At 47.3% G+C, this 18758-nt stretch overlaps 1 protein-coding gene across 2 annotated transcripts; it reads right to left on the bottom strand.

The window, feature by feature from the left end:
- Positions 1–7879: 7879 nt before the first annotated feature.
- On the bottom strand, positions 7880–14116 carry Spesp1 (sperm equatorial segment protein 1). 2 transcript variants are annotated; one of them, XM_090321595.1, is made up of 2 exons: positions 13914–14116; positions 7880–8988 (listed from the first exon to the last, which is right to left on the bottom strand). In XM_090321595.1, exons 1-2 carry the CDS (start codon positions 13975–13977, stop codon positions 8057–8059), a joined length of 996 nt encoding a protein of 331 aa, XP_090177721.1. In that variant the 5' UTR covers positions 13978–14116; the 3' UTR covers positions 7880–8056. The 2 variants fall into 2 exon arrangements, with proteins under 2 accessions (XP_090177721.1, XP_090177720.1); XM_090321594.1 differs by having other exon boundaries at positions 7880–9126.
- Positions 14117–18758: the final 4642 nt, after the last annotated feature.

Consider the following 18758-nt stretch of genomic DNA (forward strand, 5'->3'; position numbering starts at 1 on the left):
TACACATGTCCCCTTCCCCCACTCCGCTGGAGAGTCACATTCCTCTCCAGGACCATAGTGGGGGTCACTGGGGGTCATCAGGGGTCACAAGACCCTGCTGTGACCTTGCTTCCTGCTCCCTCTGCACACAGGACCAGGCTGGATCGTGGTATTGGCTCCTGGGCCTGTGTGTTTCTCTCAATGGGTCTGAGCCAGGCTGGGCTTCCATGTGGTACCGTGAGGTCCTGCTGCCTGGACCACTGCGTGTAAGGCGGGTGAGCCAGTGGGTGAGCTTCCCCTCGTGGGCATCTCAGCCATGGAAGGGGTTGTGGGGCCAGGGAGGTGGAGAGGGGCCTTCCTCTCTGGGACAGGAGCCTCAGCGCAGGGTGGAAGGGGCAGCCCCATGCATTTGGAGTTCTTTCTCCTTCCTGTTCCTGTCCATCTTGGCTCATCCCTAGAGCAGAAATCCTTCAAGTATTTCCTTGTTTTCCTTTCTTTTTTTCTTTTCTTTTTTTTTTTTTTTTGAGACTAGGAGCCAAGCCAGAGCACAGAGTCTGTGAAGTATGGCCTGAATTTGATAAACAGTCAGGAGATTTCAGTGGCTCTCAAGAGAAAAAAAGAGTATACATTGTCCCCAGAATCCATAATCCAAGAGGCCTGGAGTCTGACTCTCCAGCCTCTTGCAACTCCAGATTAGCATTGGCAGAACAAAACTTTCCATTGCATGCCTCAGCCTTCCTAGGGCTGGGATTGCAGGCATGCACTGGAATTGGTGGGGATATGCTAGGATGGCGGGCATGTGCTTGGATTGCAGGCCTGGGCTTGCATTACAGGCATGAGCTGGCATTCAGATCTGTGCTGAGATTACACATGTGTGCTGGTGGTACAGGCGTGGCCTCTGTGTCAAGCTCCTTCATGCTGTTTAACCAGGGTGTCTTGTGAACTTGGTACATCAGATTTAAGTCTTTTTTGTGTTTTTTTTTGCCAGTCATGGGGACTGAACTCAGGGCCTAAGCACTGTCCTTGGGCTTTTTCCTCAAGGCTAGCACTCTGCCACTTGAGCCATAGTACCATTTCTGGCTTTTTCTATGTATGTGGTACCAAGGAATTGAACCTGGGTCTTCTTGCATGCTAGGTAAACACTCTACCACTAGGCCAAACTCCTGGGCCCAATCAGATTTAATTCTTATCCCCAGGTAGACTAGAGCTGCAATTTAGTGAGCAAGGATAAATTATACGTCAAGTCAGTGTAAAGTAAGGGTCAAAGTGTTACAAAAGTGCCCACAGAAGTAAATGTGGCATCCATAATTCCATCATCCATTCAAACCACTCAAGGCACAATCACAGGATGGAGGCCTGAGCTGCAGGGATGAGGATTTCCTGGGCTCCATCTGGTCAGATGGCTCCCCCAGGGTTAAAGCTTGGGCTCTCAGTCTGGCTTTATCTCTCCTCCCTGCTTTTGGCCTGCCCACAGTGGGGTTCCTGGGACTCTGGGCTGTGGAGGGAAGTGGGCCAAGTCTCCTGCTGCCTTGAGCTGGCTTCCCCTTCCAGCAGCCTTCAGTCTCCCTCCCTTCTCTTCCTCCTCCTCTCCCTCATCTCCCTGCCGTCTGAGGCAGTTGGGTTGGGGTTGGGGGGTGTCAGGACCTGTCCTGGTCACTCCCTTGCTAGCGACACACAGGCACTGCCCACTGCGTCCCCACTGGTTGATTGATGGACCGGCTCTTACTCGCAGCCCAGATTGCTCCTCTGAATAATGACTTGGCAAAATGACTCTCTTTTTTCTGCTTTCCTTATTTCTGATTCATTTGCTCTTTCTAAGTCATCCATCTCTTTAGGGTTAGAAGAAGGAAGAGGAGAGGAAGAGGAGGAGGAGGAGGAGGGAAAGGAGAAGGGGGAAAGGGAGAGAAGGAGGGAAAGGAGGAGGAGGAAGAGAAGGAGGAGGAAGAGAAAGAGGAGAAGTGAGAGAGAGGAGAAGGAAGGGGCGAAAGAAGGAGGAAGCAGAAGAGGAGAAAGAGGAAGAAGAAAAGGAGGAAGGGAAGAAAGAAGGAAGAAGGGGAAGAGGAAGAGAGAAAAAGGAAGGGGAGGAAGAGGAAGGGAAGGGAAGAGGAGACACTGAAATTAGGGAACATGACCCCCACCTCCTCATTTTTCAGAGAGGGGTTTCTTCAGCCCCCTCTCTGGCCCAGGAAAGTTGCGGTAAGGGGCACCTCTGCCAGTCACATTAGAAATGGAACCTGATCTCTGGCCAATGGAGGCAGGACAATCTCCATGGCCCAAAGCTGCCTGGGGAAAGACAAGTGCCTGCCTCCCCTCTCCTGTCATGAGACAGGGAGGGGAGGACTTGTCACCCCCACAGGAGGGGTAGGTAGGCAGGAGACGGCATCCCGCTTCTGTGGGTCTAAATAGGACCCAGTCCCTGGAATTCACACACAAGGGGCACAAACACAGTGCCACGTGTATGTTGGGAGAAGCAGGTGCTCACAGTGCAGCTCCTGGACCAGCTGTGGAGTGGACACTGAGAGACACTGGCAGTGAGGCCTTGGCAGCTGGCTGGTGGTGAAGTGGCCAGATATGGGGGGTGAAGGGACTCCCCATGCCAGACTCCACTGAGGCAAAGGCTTGCCAGGGAAAGAGGGAAGCAAGGGCGGTGGTTAGAGAACGGAAACTGAGATGGACCTGGGTGGGTCAGGATGGTTGTCACACTAATCGATCTCAATCAGTGCCTGTGGGGGTGGGAGGGGCAGGAGCTGATCGCTGCAAGCATCAACCAATAGGAAGGCAGCTAGTGTAGGATGCATCAGAGCTGGGCAAGGCTGTGGACCGGAGCCAGCCGACAAGCCACTGTACCACATCCTAGTAGAAAGGCCATTTTAAAGGCAAGGCCATTGGGAAGGGGGTGGGTGTTTGAGATGGCAGAGCTTGGAGATTGGCTGAAGGAGGAGGAAGAGGGAGAGGGAGGTGTCAGGGAAAGCTCTGGTGCCCTCTATAGACATGGGGTCCCAGCAATGGCATAAACCATCATTAGGAGCCTGGTCCATGGAGGTAGCTCTGGGGACACACAAGCCGTTCACTTCCCTTCACCGTGTGCGGTCAAAGTTGGGTGATTCTGGGGCTGACAGTTTCTGGGACAGCACAGGGAAGTCCACTTGGGGCCACCACCGGCCACATGGACATAGAGAACCTGGAACTTCTCTGCGAGTCCAGCCTCTGTCCAGTCATTTCTGTCATCAGCTTGAGTATTTCCTCTCCGGGGAAGGATTTTTTTTTCCTCATAAAAGAAATGTCTTGTCTGAATGAATCTTAATTTTAAAAGGAGAGAGTCATCATAAAGGCAGATCATAAAAGAGCTACATCAACCTGTCGGAAGCCTAGTTGATTGTCTGTTCAGTGCAGATAGAGCCCGGCGTGTCTGGATTTCAGATGGGGCTGGTGGTAGGCTCCCCCACCCTGAGAACAAAATGCCTCATTTCTGCCCTGGTCTCTTGCCAACTCTGTACCAGCCTCAGGCCGTCGTGGGATCTTTTCTTTTTGTTTTTTTTTGGTCGGTCATGGGGCTTGAACTCAGGGCCTGGGCGCTGGGTGATAAAGAACCCAGCAACTGAGAAGAGAAGCAAAAGTTCATTCACAGGTTCCTGTAAGGTGCTGGCCCAGAGCATTCTCCACCGAGTCTCAACCCATCCCCACCCAGAATCCCATCCACAGGCTGGTGACACTTCATAGTATGGCTCGTGCCACCCTCTCACACTGGGTGGGACCCAGCCCAGCCCCACTCAGCTGCTTGGCTCCCTCCAGCATCACAGCTGACACAGAACCATTCAGCCTATGTTTGTGCCTTTGTCTCCAAATCACTGAACGTGACGAGGTCCAGAGCCCTTTCTAGATAATTCCATCTCCTTTATCCCTTGAGTACTCACATCCAATGAACCAGTCTGGACACATTAGTCTCCCCCCTCCCTCTGCCACATCCCAGGGTCACAGGCCTGACCACAGGGTGCTTACAGCTTGATGGGGGTAGAACTGGTGCACAACCCCCAAATCCACCCATCCGTGGTCTGCTGCCAGCTGGTGTGCCTCAGCCTTGTCTGCCTTGGGTCCAGATGTGTCAGCCTTGCTAACATCTGGGGGAGAGAAGATAAGTCGGTCAGCCGTAAGGATGCAGAGTGAGGTCTATCTCTCATCTGGACGCACCAGAGGGCTGGACAGGCACATGGCTGACCCTACTGTGTGAGCCCGCATGGCTTTCTAGGGCCTAGAAACTCCCCCAAGCCAGGCCTGCTGCTGGGCAGAGTAAAGCGGGGGAAGAGACACTGAGGCCCATGGCAGTGAAGGAAGGAGGTGAAAGCTGGGCTGCAGCATGGTGTTGCTGGAGACTGAGCTTGGCGGGTGACTCAGGGTGAGGTGAGAAGGGGTCCAGGGTGATGCGCTGGGGTGTGGCAGGGTATAATGGGGTCCAGTTTCCTTTCACCCTGTCTGCTGGGAAACCAGCCCTCCTGTCTCTCTAGCTGTGCAGCACCCTCTGGTGGACAGCTGACGCCATTGGAGAGAGAAGTGGAAGTTGGTGGCTTGGTCCCAGGTGGGGTGTGGCACTGGCTAGGCATGGGGACTGCTTGTAGATTAGAGTCCAGTCAGTCCACCTGCTGTCCCAGGCGCCCTTGCGAAAACTGGGCACCACCCGCTGGCTGCTTCACACATGCGCAGGAGGCAGTGGGACTGGGCCTGGAGCAAAAGTCTGCTCCGATCTCCAGTGACCACCTAAAAGCCCAACGTGGAACTGTGGCTGAAGTGGTAAAGCGCCAGTATTGAGCAGCTCAGGGTGTTCAAGTCCCAGTGCTAGCACATGTGCACACACACACACACACACACACACACCATTATAAACAAAGACCTCTTTGACACATAAACATCAGAGCCCTGCAATTGAGATGCAGTTGATGAGCAACTTGCAGACATTTGATGTAATGAAGTTATTGACTCCTGCAACTTTGAGGGTGCAAGCCTGGAGTTTAGCTGTTACTATTTGTTTACATAGATTAGGGAAGAGGCAAAGTGCAAATATTTATATACCAGCAACTAGACATCTTTAAATCTAAACTTCTCTGCTAGCTTGTCATTATGACATCGAGTTCCTGATGAATTAACGTACGTAGACAGTCAATATTTGCTGTGATTGCTTTTTCTCATCTCCCAAAGCCATGAGCTTGAACTTCTAAGGCTTTCGATGAATGTTATTATGAGCTACATCTGCATATTTTTTAGGAAAAAAAAAACATGTTTATGTGAACCTTTTTTATTTGCACAAGTACTCTAATGTAATTTTATTGTTATTAAGGTGCTGTTCGAAGGGCTTACCATTTCGTAAGTGAGGTAATGAGTACATTTCTTTTGGGGGGGACATTGTCACTCCTTTTACTTTCCCCCAATTTTCCCTTCTGTCCCTGCCCACAAGTTACATAGTTTATTTTCCACATACTACGACTGCATTTTCTCACCCCTCCTCCCTCTTTGCTTTCCTCAAGAAAGAAACAAAAGCAGAAACAAACTACAACACTGACCTTCTAAATAAATCATGTTTATCAACCAGATTTGAAGGAGATTTGAGTTCACTGTGATCAGCAATGCCCATGTAAGACCTGCTTCCAATGAATTTATTGTGTGAAAAAATCACACCAATTCTCTCTCTCTCTCTCTCTCTCTCTCTCTCTCTCTCTCTCTCTCTCTCTCTCTCTCTCTCTTTCTCTCTTCTCTTTCTCTCTCTCTCTCTCTCCTCTTTCTCTGTTTTCTAACCTGGATTTCTCTTCCAATATGGCTTCCTCCTCTTGACCTGTACCCAAAGCCACTTTTTGTACCTATGCAGGGGCCAGGTTTCAGGGCTTCTATTTCTTGGCTTCATTTATGACCTCACCCACCCACTCCACATATCCGAGGCTCCTAATTGCATTTTCCTGGCATAGCTCTAAGACTTCCCTATTTTTATCCAGTTGCTCTGAAGCTCTAATTGGGTAGAACTTCCTTCAGACTTCCTTGCAGTCCTTCTTCTCTTCCCTGTGAAATCTGCGCAGCATCTCTTTACTTTCAAGTTTGTTTCTATTTCTGCAGATGTGTTTACAGCTAGCTTTCTCAAAAGCACCAGACAAATATATCTAACTGGGATACGGCTCATGGGCATTTAAAATTAAATGTATCAAAAATAACATTTCTTTCTTTTTTTGTAAGTCGTGGGATTTGAACTGAGGGCCAGGACCCTCTCCCTAAGCATTTTTGCTTTATCTTGAGTCTTAATTCCTACACCCAAGAATGCAGGCTTACCAGAATCCACTCAGAATTCAAAGAACGACTCAGCCAGATGGGACAGCAGAAAGCCATCTTATAGGAAAGAAGGAATGAGGGAGGGAGGAAAGTAGGAAGGAAGCAAGAAAGAGGAGGAGGGAGAAGGGAAATGAGGAAAGACAGAGGGAGGGGAGGCAGGAAGGAGGGGAGGAGGAAAGGCCCAGGTGTGACTTTATCCAGCAATCACCTTTCGAAGAAGGGTTATATCATCCAGAAAAGTACGTCAGTGAATGGATACAAGCCCCAAGTATGCCACTCAGACAAGAGAGAGTAATAAAGACTGAAAACTTTACACTCATGTGAAAACTATTTTTCTTTTTGCCAGTCCTGGGCTTGGGCCCAGGGCCTGAGCCCTGTCCTTGGACTTTCTCAAGGCTTGAGCTCTACCATTTGAGCCTCAGCACCACTTCCGGCTTTTTGCTATGTATGTGGTACCGAGGAATTGAACCCAGGTCTTCGTGCATGCTAGGCAAGCACTCTACCACCAGGCCAAACTCCCGGCCCCATGAAAACTATTTCTAACTGGTTGCCTAGAGAGTTCAATCCATGCACCAAGTGATCTGATCAAGTAAAATCAAAGCTTGCCAGGCACTGTGGCTCACAACTATAAACTTAGCTACTGAGGAAGCTGAGACCTGAGGATCACAGTTCGAAGCCAGCTCAAGCAGACAAATCTGAGAGACATTTTATCTCCTATTAATCAACAACAACAACAACAAAAAAAAAAGAAATAGAGGTGAAGTTCAAGCGGTAGAGCACTAGCTTTGAGTGAAACACTAAGGGATAGAACCCAGGTTCTGAGTTTAAGCCCCAGCACACACACACACACACACACACACACACACACACACACACAACCAAAGGTTAACATTCAATCACACATACACATACAAAGACAAACTTAAGACTCACTCTCACATATACACATGCATACATACACACCAAGACAAAGCTTAAGCATCAATCACACACACACACACACACACACACACACACACACACACAACCAAAGGTTAACATTCAATCACACATACACATACAAAGACAAACTTAAGATTCACTTTCACATATACACATGCATCCATACACACCAAGACAAAGCTTAAGAGTCAATCACACAGACACACATACACACACACACACACAACCAAAGGTTAACATTCAATCACACATACACATACAAAGACAAACTTAAGACTCACTCTCACATATACACACGCATACATACACACCAAGACAAAGCTTAAGCGTCAATCACACACACACACACACACACACACAAAGTTTAAGATTATATCTTTTTTTTTTCTGTTTATTGTGGGAGGTTTGGACTCTGGGCCTGGTCAATGTGCCTGAATTTTTCAGCTCAAGGCTACCGCCCTACCCTTGAGCCACAGCACCATTTCTGGTTAATTGGAGATAAGAGTCTCATGGACTTTAGTGCTAGGGCTGGCTTTGAACCTTGATCCTCAGATCTCAGCCTCCTGAGTAGCTAGGATTACAGGCTTGAGCCACTGTGCTTGGCCTCAACTTTTAAAACTAATGAGAAAAAAAAACCAAAAGCACAACAAACTCCTGAAGCAAAATTTTATTTTAAACTATTCTGTTTCTCAGCATGTATGAAAATTTTCATGACACTCGACATACAGAGATGTTAGCACATTGCATTATCCTCAAAACTCTGACGCGCCACTCGTGAAATCACAAATATGCTTATTTTCTTCCCCTGAATGAATTCAGTTTGCTTAAATCAGTGTCGTCCTGGAACATTAAGTAGGTTTAGAATTTTTATATTATTGCTTAATAGTTTCCTAATGAGGGTTTGGCTGTCGGCTTGGCCTGCACACAATATGCTTTTCAGCGTGCTCACCACGGCTGTGGCCTTCCACCGCATCTCTGGGGGTACATACTTCACATCCAGATACTCCCACAGTCTAGGTCTAGAGTTGTACAGCGTGTTGATGACCGTGTCGAGGTCAGCCGCGCCATCGCCAGCCCGTCCTCCTGTGAAGATGGGCGAGCGGTACATTTTCTCCAGCCTGCGTTCTGCAGCTGCAGCCAGGGCCAGGCTGCGCTTCAGGTACTCCCTGGAAGCCCGGATGTACTCCCTGCGCTCAGGGCTGCTGCGGTCACCCAGGGGGATATGCTGCACCAGGTAGCGCATATCTGTTATCTTCCTCAAAATGTCTTCATTCCCCATAATCTGCGGGTGGCTGAGCCTCTCCAAGCCGTACTCCCCTGAGAGCTGGGGGACATCCTCTGGCTCTGGGGTTATCTCCAACTCTGTGTTCCTAGCTGTCGTGGTAAACTGAGTCGTGGTCCACGTGTGCGTGGTTAGGAGTGTGGTTGATGGTGGCTTGCTTTGCCTGGGAGTTGGCTCGAGCTCAACTTCAGGCTGTGGCTGTGGCTGTGGCTGTGGCTGTGGCTGTGGCTGTGGTGGTGATGGCTGCGACTCCGGCTCCGGCTCCTCCTTTTCGATAAAAGGTTCATTTGTCCGTAAGACGACAGAAATATTGTTTGGCTTGATGGACCAGAAGGCTGTGGTTGTGGTGTCAGTCTTCTTCTTCTTCTGGGGGGGTGGTGAGACCCCCCCTGTGGCCAAAGGCACCTTATCCGGGCTCACAGAACCGATGGCAGTGTTTTGCTCAGTTGGAGACTCGGGTGTGCTCGCCTGCTTCGATCCTGTAGAATAAACATTTTGGGGAGACGTTGATTTTGTCTCTGTGTCTGGCTCCCTAGTGGGGACACTTAGTAGCAGGTTCTCTAAGATTTGTACATAATGATGCAAGTTTTGCTCTTCGTCAGGTGACACAGTTAGGCCTTAAAGGGTGTGAGGGGGGAGAAAAACCAAATGAAGAATAAATGACCATTGCTGCAATCATGCCGTGAGGGACTCTACTGACTTAAATGCATCCCCTGGTTATCACTTGGAAGTTGAAATAAAGAACCAAGGAGCAAAGCTTCTTTGACAAAGGATTCCTGATCAATTTAAAAAACAAAACAAAAATAAAACGAAGTTGCAGGGCACCCATGGCTCACACCTGTAATCTCAGCTATTTAGGAGAATGAGATCAGAGGATCGTGGTTCAAAGCCAGCTTGAGCAGGAAAGTCCAAGACTCTTATTGCCAACTCAACACACACACACACACACACACACACACACACACACACACACACACACAAAACAGAAGTGGAGCTGTGGCTCCAGTGGTAGAATGCCAGTCTAAAATGAAAAAAAAAAACCTCAGGGGCAGCGTCTGGGTGCTAAGTTCAAGTTCCAGGACCAATCCAATACACACACACACACACACACACACACACACACACACACACACACACACACAAAACCACCTTGCTATGTATACTTGAATTTACAATGTATGCCGCTCTGAATCTAGAATTTCCAGAAGGAAAATAGTGAGAAAAATGAATAGGTAGCCTTAGCAAAGTAGGTCCAGAATCTCTGAATCATTTACTGATAAAACTATATGATACCTAGAATTTGCTTCTAAATAACCCAAGTCCTATAGATGGGGGTGGAAGGGAGGTAAGGAGAAACAGGGTGTGGGTGGAAGCATAGAGACACAGGATTGTTCCAGAGTTGATTGTGGTTAGAGCTGCTTATAGCTAGATGAGAATTACATGCCATTTTCTACTTGGGTTTGTCTCTACATTTGCCTAAAAGGAAATGTTTGAACAATCTGTTTGGGAAAGTGGTAAGCAAGACTAAAATGTGCAGTCAACATGTAAGAAAATGCTGCCTCTACCTCTCTGGGTCACCTGATTTTCACATCATTTTGTCTTGTTTCTTCAGGGCACCCAGGTTAGTTAAGTCTGGTGTCAAACAGCAGGAAAGGGGTGCTTATGGAGAGTTGCTTTCTTTTATCTCCTTTATTATCCCCCTCTTCGGTTACCCAGCAACACCAGAAAAGTCTGTTCCTGGCTGCCTAGCAACAAGGCAAGTTTCCTCCCACCTTGCTTTTCCTCCCTTCTCAAGGTCCTCTTGGCCTCCATCTTGTTCTGTTCTGAAGTCCATCCTCTCCCATACGCTTCGGCCTCCTACCTTTATCCCCTAGAACAACTGTGAACTTTTTCATGATCTCAGTGCTGCTAAAGGTAGTAAAAATAGCCTTAAATCTGTACTCCTGGCCCTGGCTCCCTCTCTTCAGGAGCTGCTAGAAAGCTGGACAAAATTCAGACACTTACAGACTATCCTGCTAGCAGTGGGTTACTTTTAGGCCACACTAATCCAAGCTCTGTTCTTATACCAGCTAGGGATTCTGGCAAGTGGAGAAGCCCCAGAACCAACTCTGGGAGGAGCCCCAGCCCCACCTCCCAGCTTGGGGCAGAGGCACAGTGCTGTCCTCCTGCACCCCCTGCAGACAGTGCGGTGTGGCCCCGCCTGCACCCATTGCAGTGGTTGCAAGCCTACTTCATGGTGGGCTTGAGGTTTTATTGGAATTGCCTAAACTTGTCTTCTGGAAGCAGGACAAGGAAACCCATTATATGATGGACATGAGACGTAAGAGGAGGGGTTTATGTTTTCTGTTCTGTTTTGTGACATGACTGGGGCTTAAACTTAGGGCCTGGGTGCTGTTCCTTAGTTTTGTTTTTCTTCCCCCCCCCCCCCACTTAAAGCTGGTGCTCTGTCAGTTGAGCCACAACGCCACTTCTAACTTTTTTTGTGATTCATTGGAGATAAGCATCTCATGAATTTTCCCACTTAGACTGGCTTTGAACCACAGTCCCCAGATCTCAGCTTCCTGAGTAGCTGAGATTACAGGTATGAACCATCACCTGGCATTCATTTTATTAAAAGAATTAAACTGTTGTGACTGTAATCCTTGATCTTCAGGAGACTGAGATCTGAGAATCATTGTTCTAAAACCACTGTGAGACAGTCTATGAGATTCTCATCTCCAAAGAATCACCAAAAAGCCACAAGTGGAACTTTGGCTCAAGTGGTAGAGCACTAGCATTGAGAAAAAATAAAATAAAACTCAGGGACAGCATCCAGACCCTGAGATCTAGCCCCAGAACCAACACTCACTCTCACACACACAGACACACACACACATACTACAACTAAAGTTCACATGGAAAATTAAAATCCAAGAAGTATCAGGGTGCCAGTGGCCCCATACCTATAATCCTAGCTACTCAGGAGGCTGAGATCTGGGAATCACAGTTCAAAGCCAACCCCAGGCACAGAAGTCCGTGAGACTCTTACCTCCAATTAACCACCAGAAAGTGGTGCCATGGCTCAAGTGGTAGAGCAATAGCCTTGAGCTGAAAGAGCTCACCGACAGTGCCCAGGCCCAGAGTTCAAGCCTCACAACTGACAAAAAAAGAAAAAAGAAAAAGTACAAGTAGTATGATTAGTAATAAATAAATAAATAAACGAGTATGATTAGTAATATTAAAATATAATTGGAACCAAAAATAAACTATTTGCTTGATGTCTTCTGGGAGTGCACTCAAATTTTAATAAAGGCTATATAGGAAAAACCTACAGCCAACATCATATTAAATGGGGGGAAAACCAAAATCATATCCCCTAAAGTCAAAAATAAGATAAGGATGTCCAGTCTTATTCAGTTTGGTTCCAGAGTTTCTACCCATGGCAATAAAGCAAGAGAAAGAAACTATTCTTACTCAAATAGGACTTCATGAGATCATATCGTTCCTATTTGCCAATGTTATGATCCTATACCTGACTTTACCTACAGACTTTACCAAGAAATCGTCTAGCCCTCATGAACAGCTTTGGCAACATAACAGGGTATAAAATCAACACTCAAAAAGCATGATCAATTATGAATAGGCCAAGCCGGGTGCCAGCGGCTCACACCTGTAATCCTAGCTTCTCAGGAGTATGAATCTGTGGCTCTCGGTTCAAAGCCAGCCAGGGTAGAAAAGTCCCCATGAGATTTTTTTTTTTTGTATCCCCAATAAACCACCCAGAAAACCAGAAGTTTCACTTTGGCTCAAGTGGTAGAGTGCTAGCCAGAGACAATGCCTAGATCTTGAGTTCAAGCCGCACAACTGACAAAATAATGATGATGATGATGATGATGATGATGATGATGATGAAGAAGAAGAAGAATAGGCCAAGAAAGAAATCAAGAGAACAGTTCCATTCACAATTGTCAAAAACAAGAGAAGCTTTAACTTAACCAAGGAGATGAGACATTTTGTCAATAAAAAAAAAAAACTCAAAACCTTGGAGAAAGAAGTTGAAGAAGACCTAAGATGTCGGAAAGACCACCCATGCTCATGAACTGGCAGAAGTTGACGTCATGGAAGTCTCCACAGTGCCAGAAGAGGATCTTCGGATTCAATGCAGTACCCATTCATGTTGTGATGTCATTCTTCCCAAAAATAGGGGGGGAAATGTGTACATGAAAGACATGAGATAGCAAAAGCAATCCCGGGCAAAAGAGCAAGACCGGAGGCAAATCACAGAACCAGACTTCATATTATACTACAGAGCCATAGAAACAAAAACATCCTAGTACTGGCACAAAGCAGACTCGAAAGCCAAAGGCCCAGAAGAAAAGATCCAGGACTAAAATCCTACAGCTACAAACCAGGTAATCTTCAACCAAGGAACAAACAACATGCACTGGAGAAAAGACAGCCTCTTCAACAAACAGTGCTGGGACAACTAACCTATCCACCTATAGGGAGTTTGAAGCTAGCCTTGGCACACAACGCTGAGAGACCCTTTATCTCCAATTAAACATCAAAAATCCAGAAGTGGAGGTGTGGCTCAAGTGGTAGAACACCAGCCATGAGCCATTTGATGATGTGAGACACTTCACTCAGAACTATTTTAACTTTTTCCTATACTTTTCCTGATCATTAGGGTTATGTTGTATTTTCTTCTCTTTTCTTTTGCCAGTCCTGGGCCTTGAACTCAGGACCTGGACACTGTCTTTGGGCTTCCTTAAGGCTAAGACTCTACCAGGTGAGCCACAGCACCACTTCCAGCCTTTTCTGAGTCTGTAGTACCAAGGAATCGAACCTAGGGCTTCATGCGTGCTAGGCAAGCACTCTACCACTAGGCCGCACTCCCAGCCCTTATGTTGTACTTTATTTTTAAAATCTGAATTCTAGCAATTCTGAAACACAGCTCAGTGTAAGTTACAACGCCCTGTGTTACTTTTTCACACGTTCCTACTCAATCTTATTGATCGGCTTGGCTAAACCAATCTCCAACAGCATTCTTTTCCAGTGAGCAACTTCCAACTACGGTTAGGCTGGACAGCAGCCCCTTTGGGAGGTGGAAAGTTGGAGAGTCCCGTCTACCTACCCAGACACAAGGATGCTGTCTGGCCAGCCAGAGTCCTGATCTTGCTTCTCAACCTTCTGACAGATCAAGACCACCCTGTGCCAGCCCTGCGGGGCCCGGAGCCCTGAGCGGTGGGAGCAGGGCGCGTGGCGAGTCCAGCGCGGGAGCCGAAGGCCCCAGGCACGAGGACAAGAGGAAGGGCTGCCCTGTCCTGGGTGCGCCTGGGCCAACACCCCCGATAGTGAGTCTCCCGGGCCCGAAGGGCCCGACCTGGGGCGCCCCGGAGCCCGGGCTCCCCGGCTGGACACTCACTTGAATGGACCGAAAGGGGCGCAGGCCACAGCAACAGCGCGACCAGAAGGACGGCGGGCGTCATGGGAGTCGTCCGCAGCACTCCGCCATGCGACGGAGACGTCCTGGGGCCACCGGGGCGGGTACCCCGGGGCCGGAAGGGGGTGTCAGCGGCCGACAGTCCCACTCAGGGCCCGGGCACCCCGCAACGGTTGTCCCCCGTGGGTGGCGCGGGGCTCGGGTGTTCCACAAGGCGCGCGTGGAATCTGAGTGGGCGCGGGCTCCATGGAGGCGCCCGGCTGCGCTGCAGGCACGCTGGAGGGGTGCACGGTGGCGTTTGGGGGTGCACGGTGGACTGTGGGGTGTGCATTGGAGTTTGGGGTGCACAACTGCTCTCGGGGGTGCGTGGTAGAGTGGGGGGTGCATACTGGAGTTTGGGGGTGCACGGTGGCATTTGGGGGTGCATACTGGAGTTTGGTGAGCACGGTGGAGTTTGGGGTACATACTGGAGTTTAGGGGTACACGGTGGAGTGTGGGGTGCATGCTGGAGTTTGGTGAGCACGGTGGAGTTTGGGGATGCATACTGGAGTTTAGGGGTACGGGTGGAGTTTGAGGGTGACCGGTGGAGTGTGGGGTGTATACTGGAGTTTGGTGAGCACAGTGGAGTGTGGGGTGCATGCTGGAGTTTGGGGGTGCATGGCAGAGTTTGGGGGTGCATACTGGAGTTTAGGGGTGCACGGTGGAGTTTGGGGGTGCACAGTGGAGTGTGGGGTGCACACTGGAGTTTGGTGAGCACCTGTCCCGGTGCCTGGAGAAGCCATTGAAATTCAATATGAACTCAAATTCTTGACCATCCAATTTGTTCACTAAAAGAGAGAACCTCTGCCTGTGGCTCTGTCAGAGGAGGGCTTTGGCCACGAGGCGGCAGCAGAGGCTCACAGATGGCTGGGGGGACTTGGCTAAGGTACGTGGTGTGTTCATTTCACTGGCACACTTGACATAACACAACATACCAAATAGCATGTGCTAGTGTGTAAAATCGCTTAATAAGAATAGTCATTGTGCTCTAAAAGATTTTCTTCCGTGAAGGCCAACTAGAGTCTTTCCCCAGCTCTTGAAGGCCACCCCTATCTAGGTATCTTGCAAATAGTCCCAGACAGAGGTCAGTTTGTAGATCTCGAAGGCCTGCTGTCTCAGAGAGTGCCCTCTTCTAGAAGCTTCTGGCCCACTTCAGGTAGAAAGTGGTTTTTTTCAGCACTAAGGTTTGAACTCCAGGCTTCCTATACTTGGTTGGCCTTTTCACTCAAGGCTGGTGATTCACCGCAGCTCCACTTCCAGCTTTTTGATCATGAATTAGAGATAAGAGTCTCATGGACTTTTCTGTCCAGGCTGGCTTGAAAACCATGATCCTCAGATCGCAGTATCTTGAATAGCAAGCTTGCTAAAGTATTGTTTCTTTTTTCCCTTTCTTTCCTTCCTTCCTTCTCCTTCCCCTTCCCTTTCCCCTCCCCTTCCCCTTCCCTTTTTTCTTCTTCTTCCTCCTCCTCCTCTTCTTCCTCTTCTTCTTCTTCTTCTTCTTCTTCTTCTTCTTCTTCCTCTTCCTTTTCTTCCTCTTCCTCTTCCTCTTCTTCCTCTTCCTCTTCCTCTTCTTGCCAATCAGTCCTGGGGCTTAAACTCAGGGCCTGGGCACTGTCCTTGAGCTTTCCCAAGACAAGCACTCTACCATTTGAGCCACAACACCACTTGTGGCTTTTTCTGTATATATGGTACCTAGAATGGAACCACTAAACCAAACTCCCCACCCAAAGTATTGTTTCTTCATGTGACACAAATCATGTCTGAAAACACTTTGGAAAAAGAAAACTCAATAAAAGGACAACAATTTCTCTTCACTCAACAGTTTCTCTTCCCTCACAACTCCCCACCCTCCAGGTCCTCACCTCTCCCCCAGGCCAGTGGTCAGCTCAGAGTGGGTTCCTGGGATTCCAGTCTGCCGGCTGAATCAGAGAGTTGTGTTCCAACTTTCATGTGAAGCAGAATGCTCTGTCTAAACCTCCTGTCCTCATCTCATACACCTGCCTTCCCCTACCCAACCACCCCCACAAAAAAAATCCAGAACCCCTCTCTTATCTACCTGCAATCTCTCAGATGCCATCAGTACCAAGGTACAGGACAATGACCTTGGCTGACCCGCGGGAGGAGCACAAACTCCACCACAGGCCAGAGGAACGCAGTGGCCTCCTGGATGGGGCTCCTGTCTTCAGTGGCAATTTCAGACAGGGTCTGTTTTTCAAGTTTCAGTTTTAAAGGACACACACACACACACACACACACACACACACACACACAGAGTGCACACATACTTTAGTGCTTTGAACAGCAATTACATAGAAGATCATGATGGTTATATAAATAATGATTCAAAAATAATAAAGATGGGCCGGGAATTTGGCCTAGTGGTAAAGTGCTTGCCTAGCATGCACGAAGACCCAGGTTCGATTCCTCAGTACCACATACATAGAAAAAAAAAAAAGAAGTGGTGCTGTGGCTCAAGTGGATAGAGCTCTAGCCTTGAGAAAGCCCAAGGATAAGTGTTCAGCCCCTGAGTTCAAGCCCTAGGACTGGCAAAAAATAAAAAACTAATAATAAAGATGCCAGGGGCTTGTGGCTCACATCTGTCATCCTATCTACTCAGGAGGCTGAGATCTGAGGATCATGGTTCAAAGCCAGCGTGGGCAAGAAAGTTGGTGAGATTCTTATCTTCAGAAAAAGCTGGAAGTGGTGCTGTGGTTCAAGTGGTAGAGTGGTAGCTTTGAGTCCAAAGAGGCTCAGAGACAGTTGCCAGACCCTGAGTTCAGGACCCTAGGACAGAAATAATAATTATTATTTTTAATATAAAGATTAAATTTCAGGGGCTGGGAAGGTGGCTTAGTGGTAGAGTGCTTGCCTAACATGCATAAAGCCCTGGGTTCGATTCCTCAGTGACACATAAACCAAAGGGGGGAAAAAGGAAAAGATTAGGCTTTGGGTTGCAAGTGAGATGTGCCTCTAACCAGCTTGCCTATTCTCTAGGTTCAGTCAGAGTTTTATTGGCTAGTTTTATCCGGAGTGAGGTACAGAAGGTGGAGGTAATGAATACTCAGATTGGTTGTAAAATGAATTGTTGCTGGGCACCAGTAAGCCTACATACCTGTAGTCCTAGCTACTCAAGAAGCTGAGCGCTGATGATTCTGGTTCAAAGCTGCCTGGGCAGAAAAGGCTGGGGGACTCTTATCTCCAATTAACCAACCAAAAGCAGGAAGTAGAGCTGTGATTCAAGAGTATCAGCCTCAAGTGAAAAAGCTAAGGGGCAATGCCTAGACCCTAAATTCAAGCCCTAGTTCCAGCACCAAAACAACAAAAAAAAGAATAAATAAAAGTTAATTGTTCAATTCTGGAAAGTTACAAATACCAAAACAATTTAAAATATTAATCATTCGCTATCCCCTTTATTAACTCAACAACTTATAATAATTTATAAGACGCTTGGATTACTTTTGGGCCTGTTTACAAATTTAATTTAATGCCATAATTATTTCAAATCAATTTTTGAAAATCAGTGTAGTCAGTATCTTTTTAAAAGTATTTCAATTATCCCATTAACAAAGAAACCCTTTCCAATTATTCCTTAATATTTGCAAATCTAATAAGTTCACCACAAATATGTTTTAAATGCATTTAATTATTCCACTACCATTTATAAAATGAGCAAGATTTAGACAAAATAAAATAAGCTTAAACCAATTATTCACTGACATGGTGTAAGGTAGAATTGTAAGTCAAGCTTAGCCAAGTCCAATAAGCCTTACAAGTTTCAAATGTACATAATACAAATTCATTCATACACACAAATATTAATACTGCTTGCTCAACTTCTATATCAGTATACTTAATTCTCATGTGAGTGTGCGTGTGTGTGCACACCCAGTTCTGGGTCTTTTTTTGCCCCTCAAGGCTGGAGTTCTTCCATTTGAGCCATGGCTCTCCCCTTTCAGCTTTTGGTGATTAATTGAAGATGAGAGTCTCATGGACTTTCCTGCCAAGGCTGACTTTGAATTGCAGTCTTCAGATCTCAGCCTCCTGAATAGCTAGGATTACAGGTACCTAGCATTCTTTGGGTAATTTTTAAAAAAATTATTGGGCTGGGAGTGCAGCCTAGTGGTAGAGTGTTTACCCAGCATGCACAAAGCCCTGGGTTCAATTCCCCCATACTACATAGAAAAAGCGTGAAGTAGTGCTGTGGCTCAAGTGGAAGAGAGCTAGCCTTAAGAATGCCCAAGGACAGGCCCTGAGTTCAAGCTCCAGAACTGGCAAAAAAAAAATTATTTTCTTTGCTTTTCCATTGAAGACAGGGATTTGAACTCGCTGATTCTTTACACTCAGAGACCAGCATCCTACCACCTTCTACATTTCCAACCCCTGTATTTTTTAAGGCCATACAGATAGTATGAAAGCATTTCAACCTGTTCAGCAGAGGCTGGGGAGAAGGAGGGCTGGAGTTTGGGATCACACATCTCTCCTGTGCCAACACTTGCTCACTGCAGGCTGGATTCTAGGATCATTCTGTGTTCAGTTTCTTTATTATTGTTGGTTGGTTTTTTGTTTTGCTAGGTCAAGAGCCCAGACCCAGAGCTCAAGCCCCATGCCCTACAAAAACAAAAACAAAAAACAAATAAAAAACAGAAAAACAACAAAAAAAACCTTCTTTAATCATTTTATACTATTTATCCAAATGGCAATATTTTGACATACTGATGGCATTCTTGAGATAAATAAAATATATAACCAAAACTAATTTGACTTGCTTCCTTTTTTTTTTTTTTTGAT

Source organism: Megascapheus bottae, chromosome 30 (assembly GCF_031878675.1).
Source record: "Megascapheus bottae isolate mThoBot1 chromosome 30, mThoBot2.hap1, whole genome shotgun sequence".
NCBI classification, from domain to species: Eukaryota; Metazoa; Chordata; class Mammalia; order Rodentia; family Geomyidae; genus Megascapheus; species Megascapheus bottae.

Excerpts from the sequence above, each read along its gene's own strand:
- Spesp1 (XM_090321594.1), bottom strand. The coding sequence starts at position 13,977 with ATGACGCCCGCCGTCCTTCTGGTCGCGCTGTTGCTGTGGCCTGCGCCC. Across the intron at positions 9,127-13,913 it reads GCCCCTTTCGGTCCATTCAA|GCCTAACTGTGTCACCTGAC; the intron begins GTGAGTGTCCAG and ends ACACCCTTTAAG.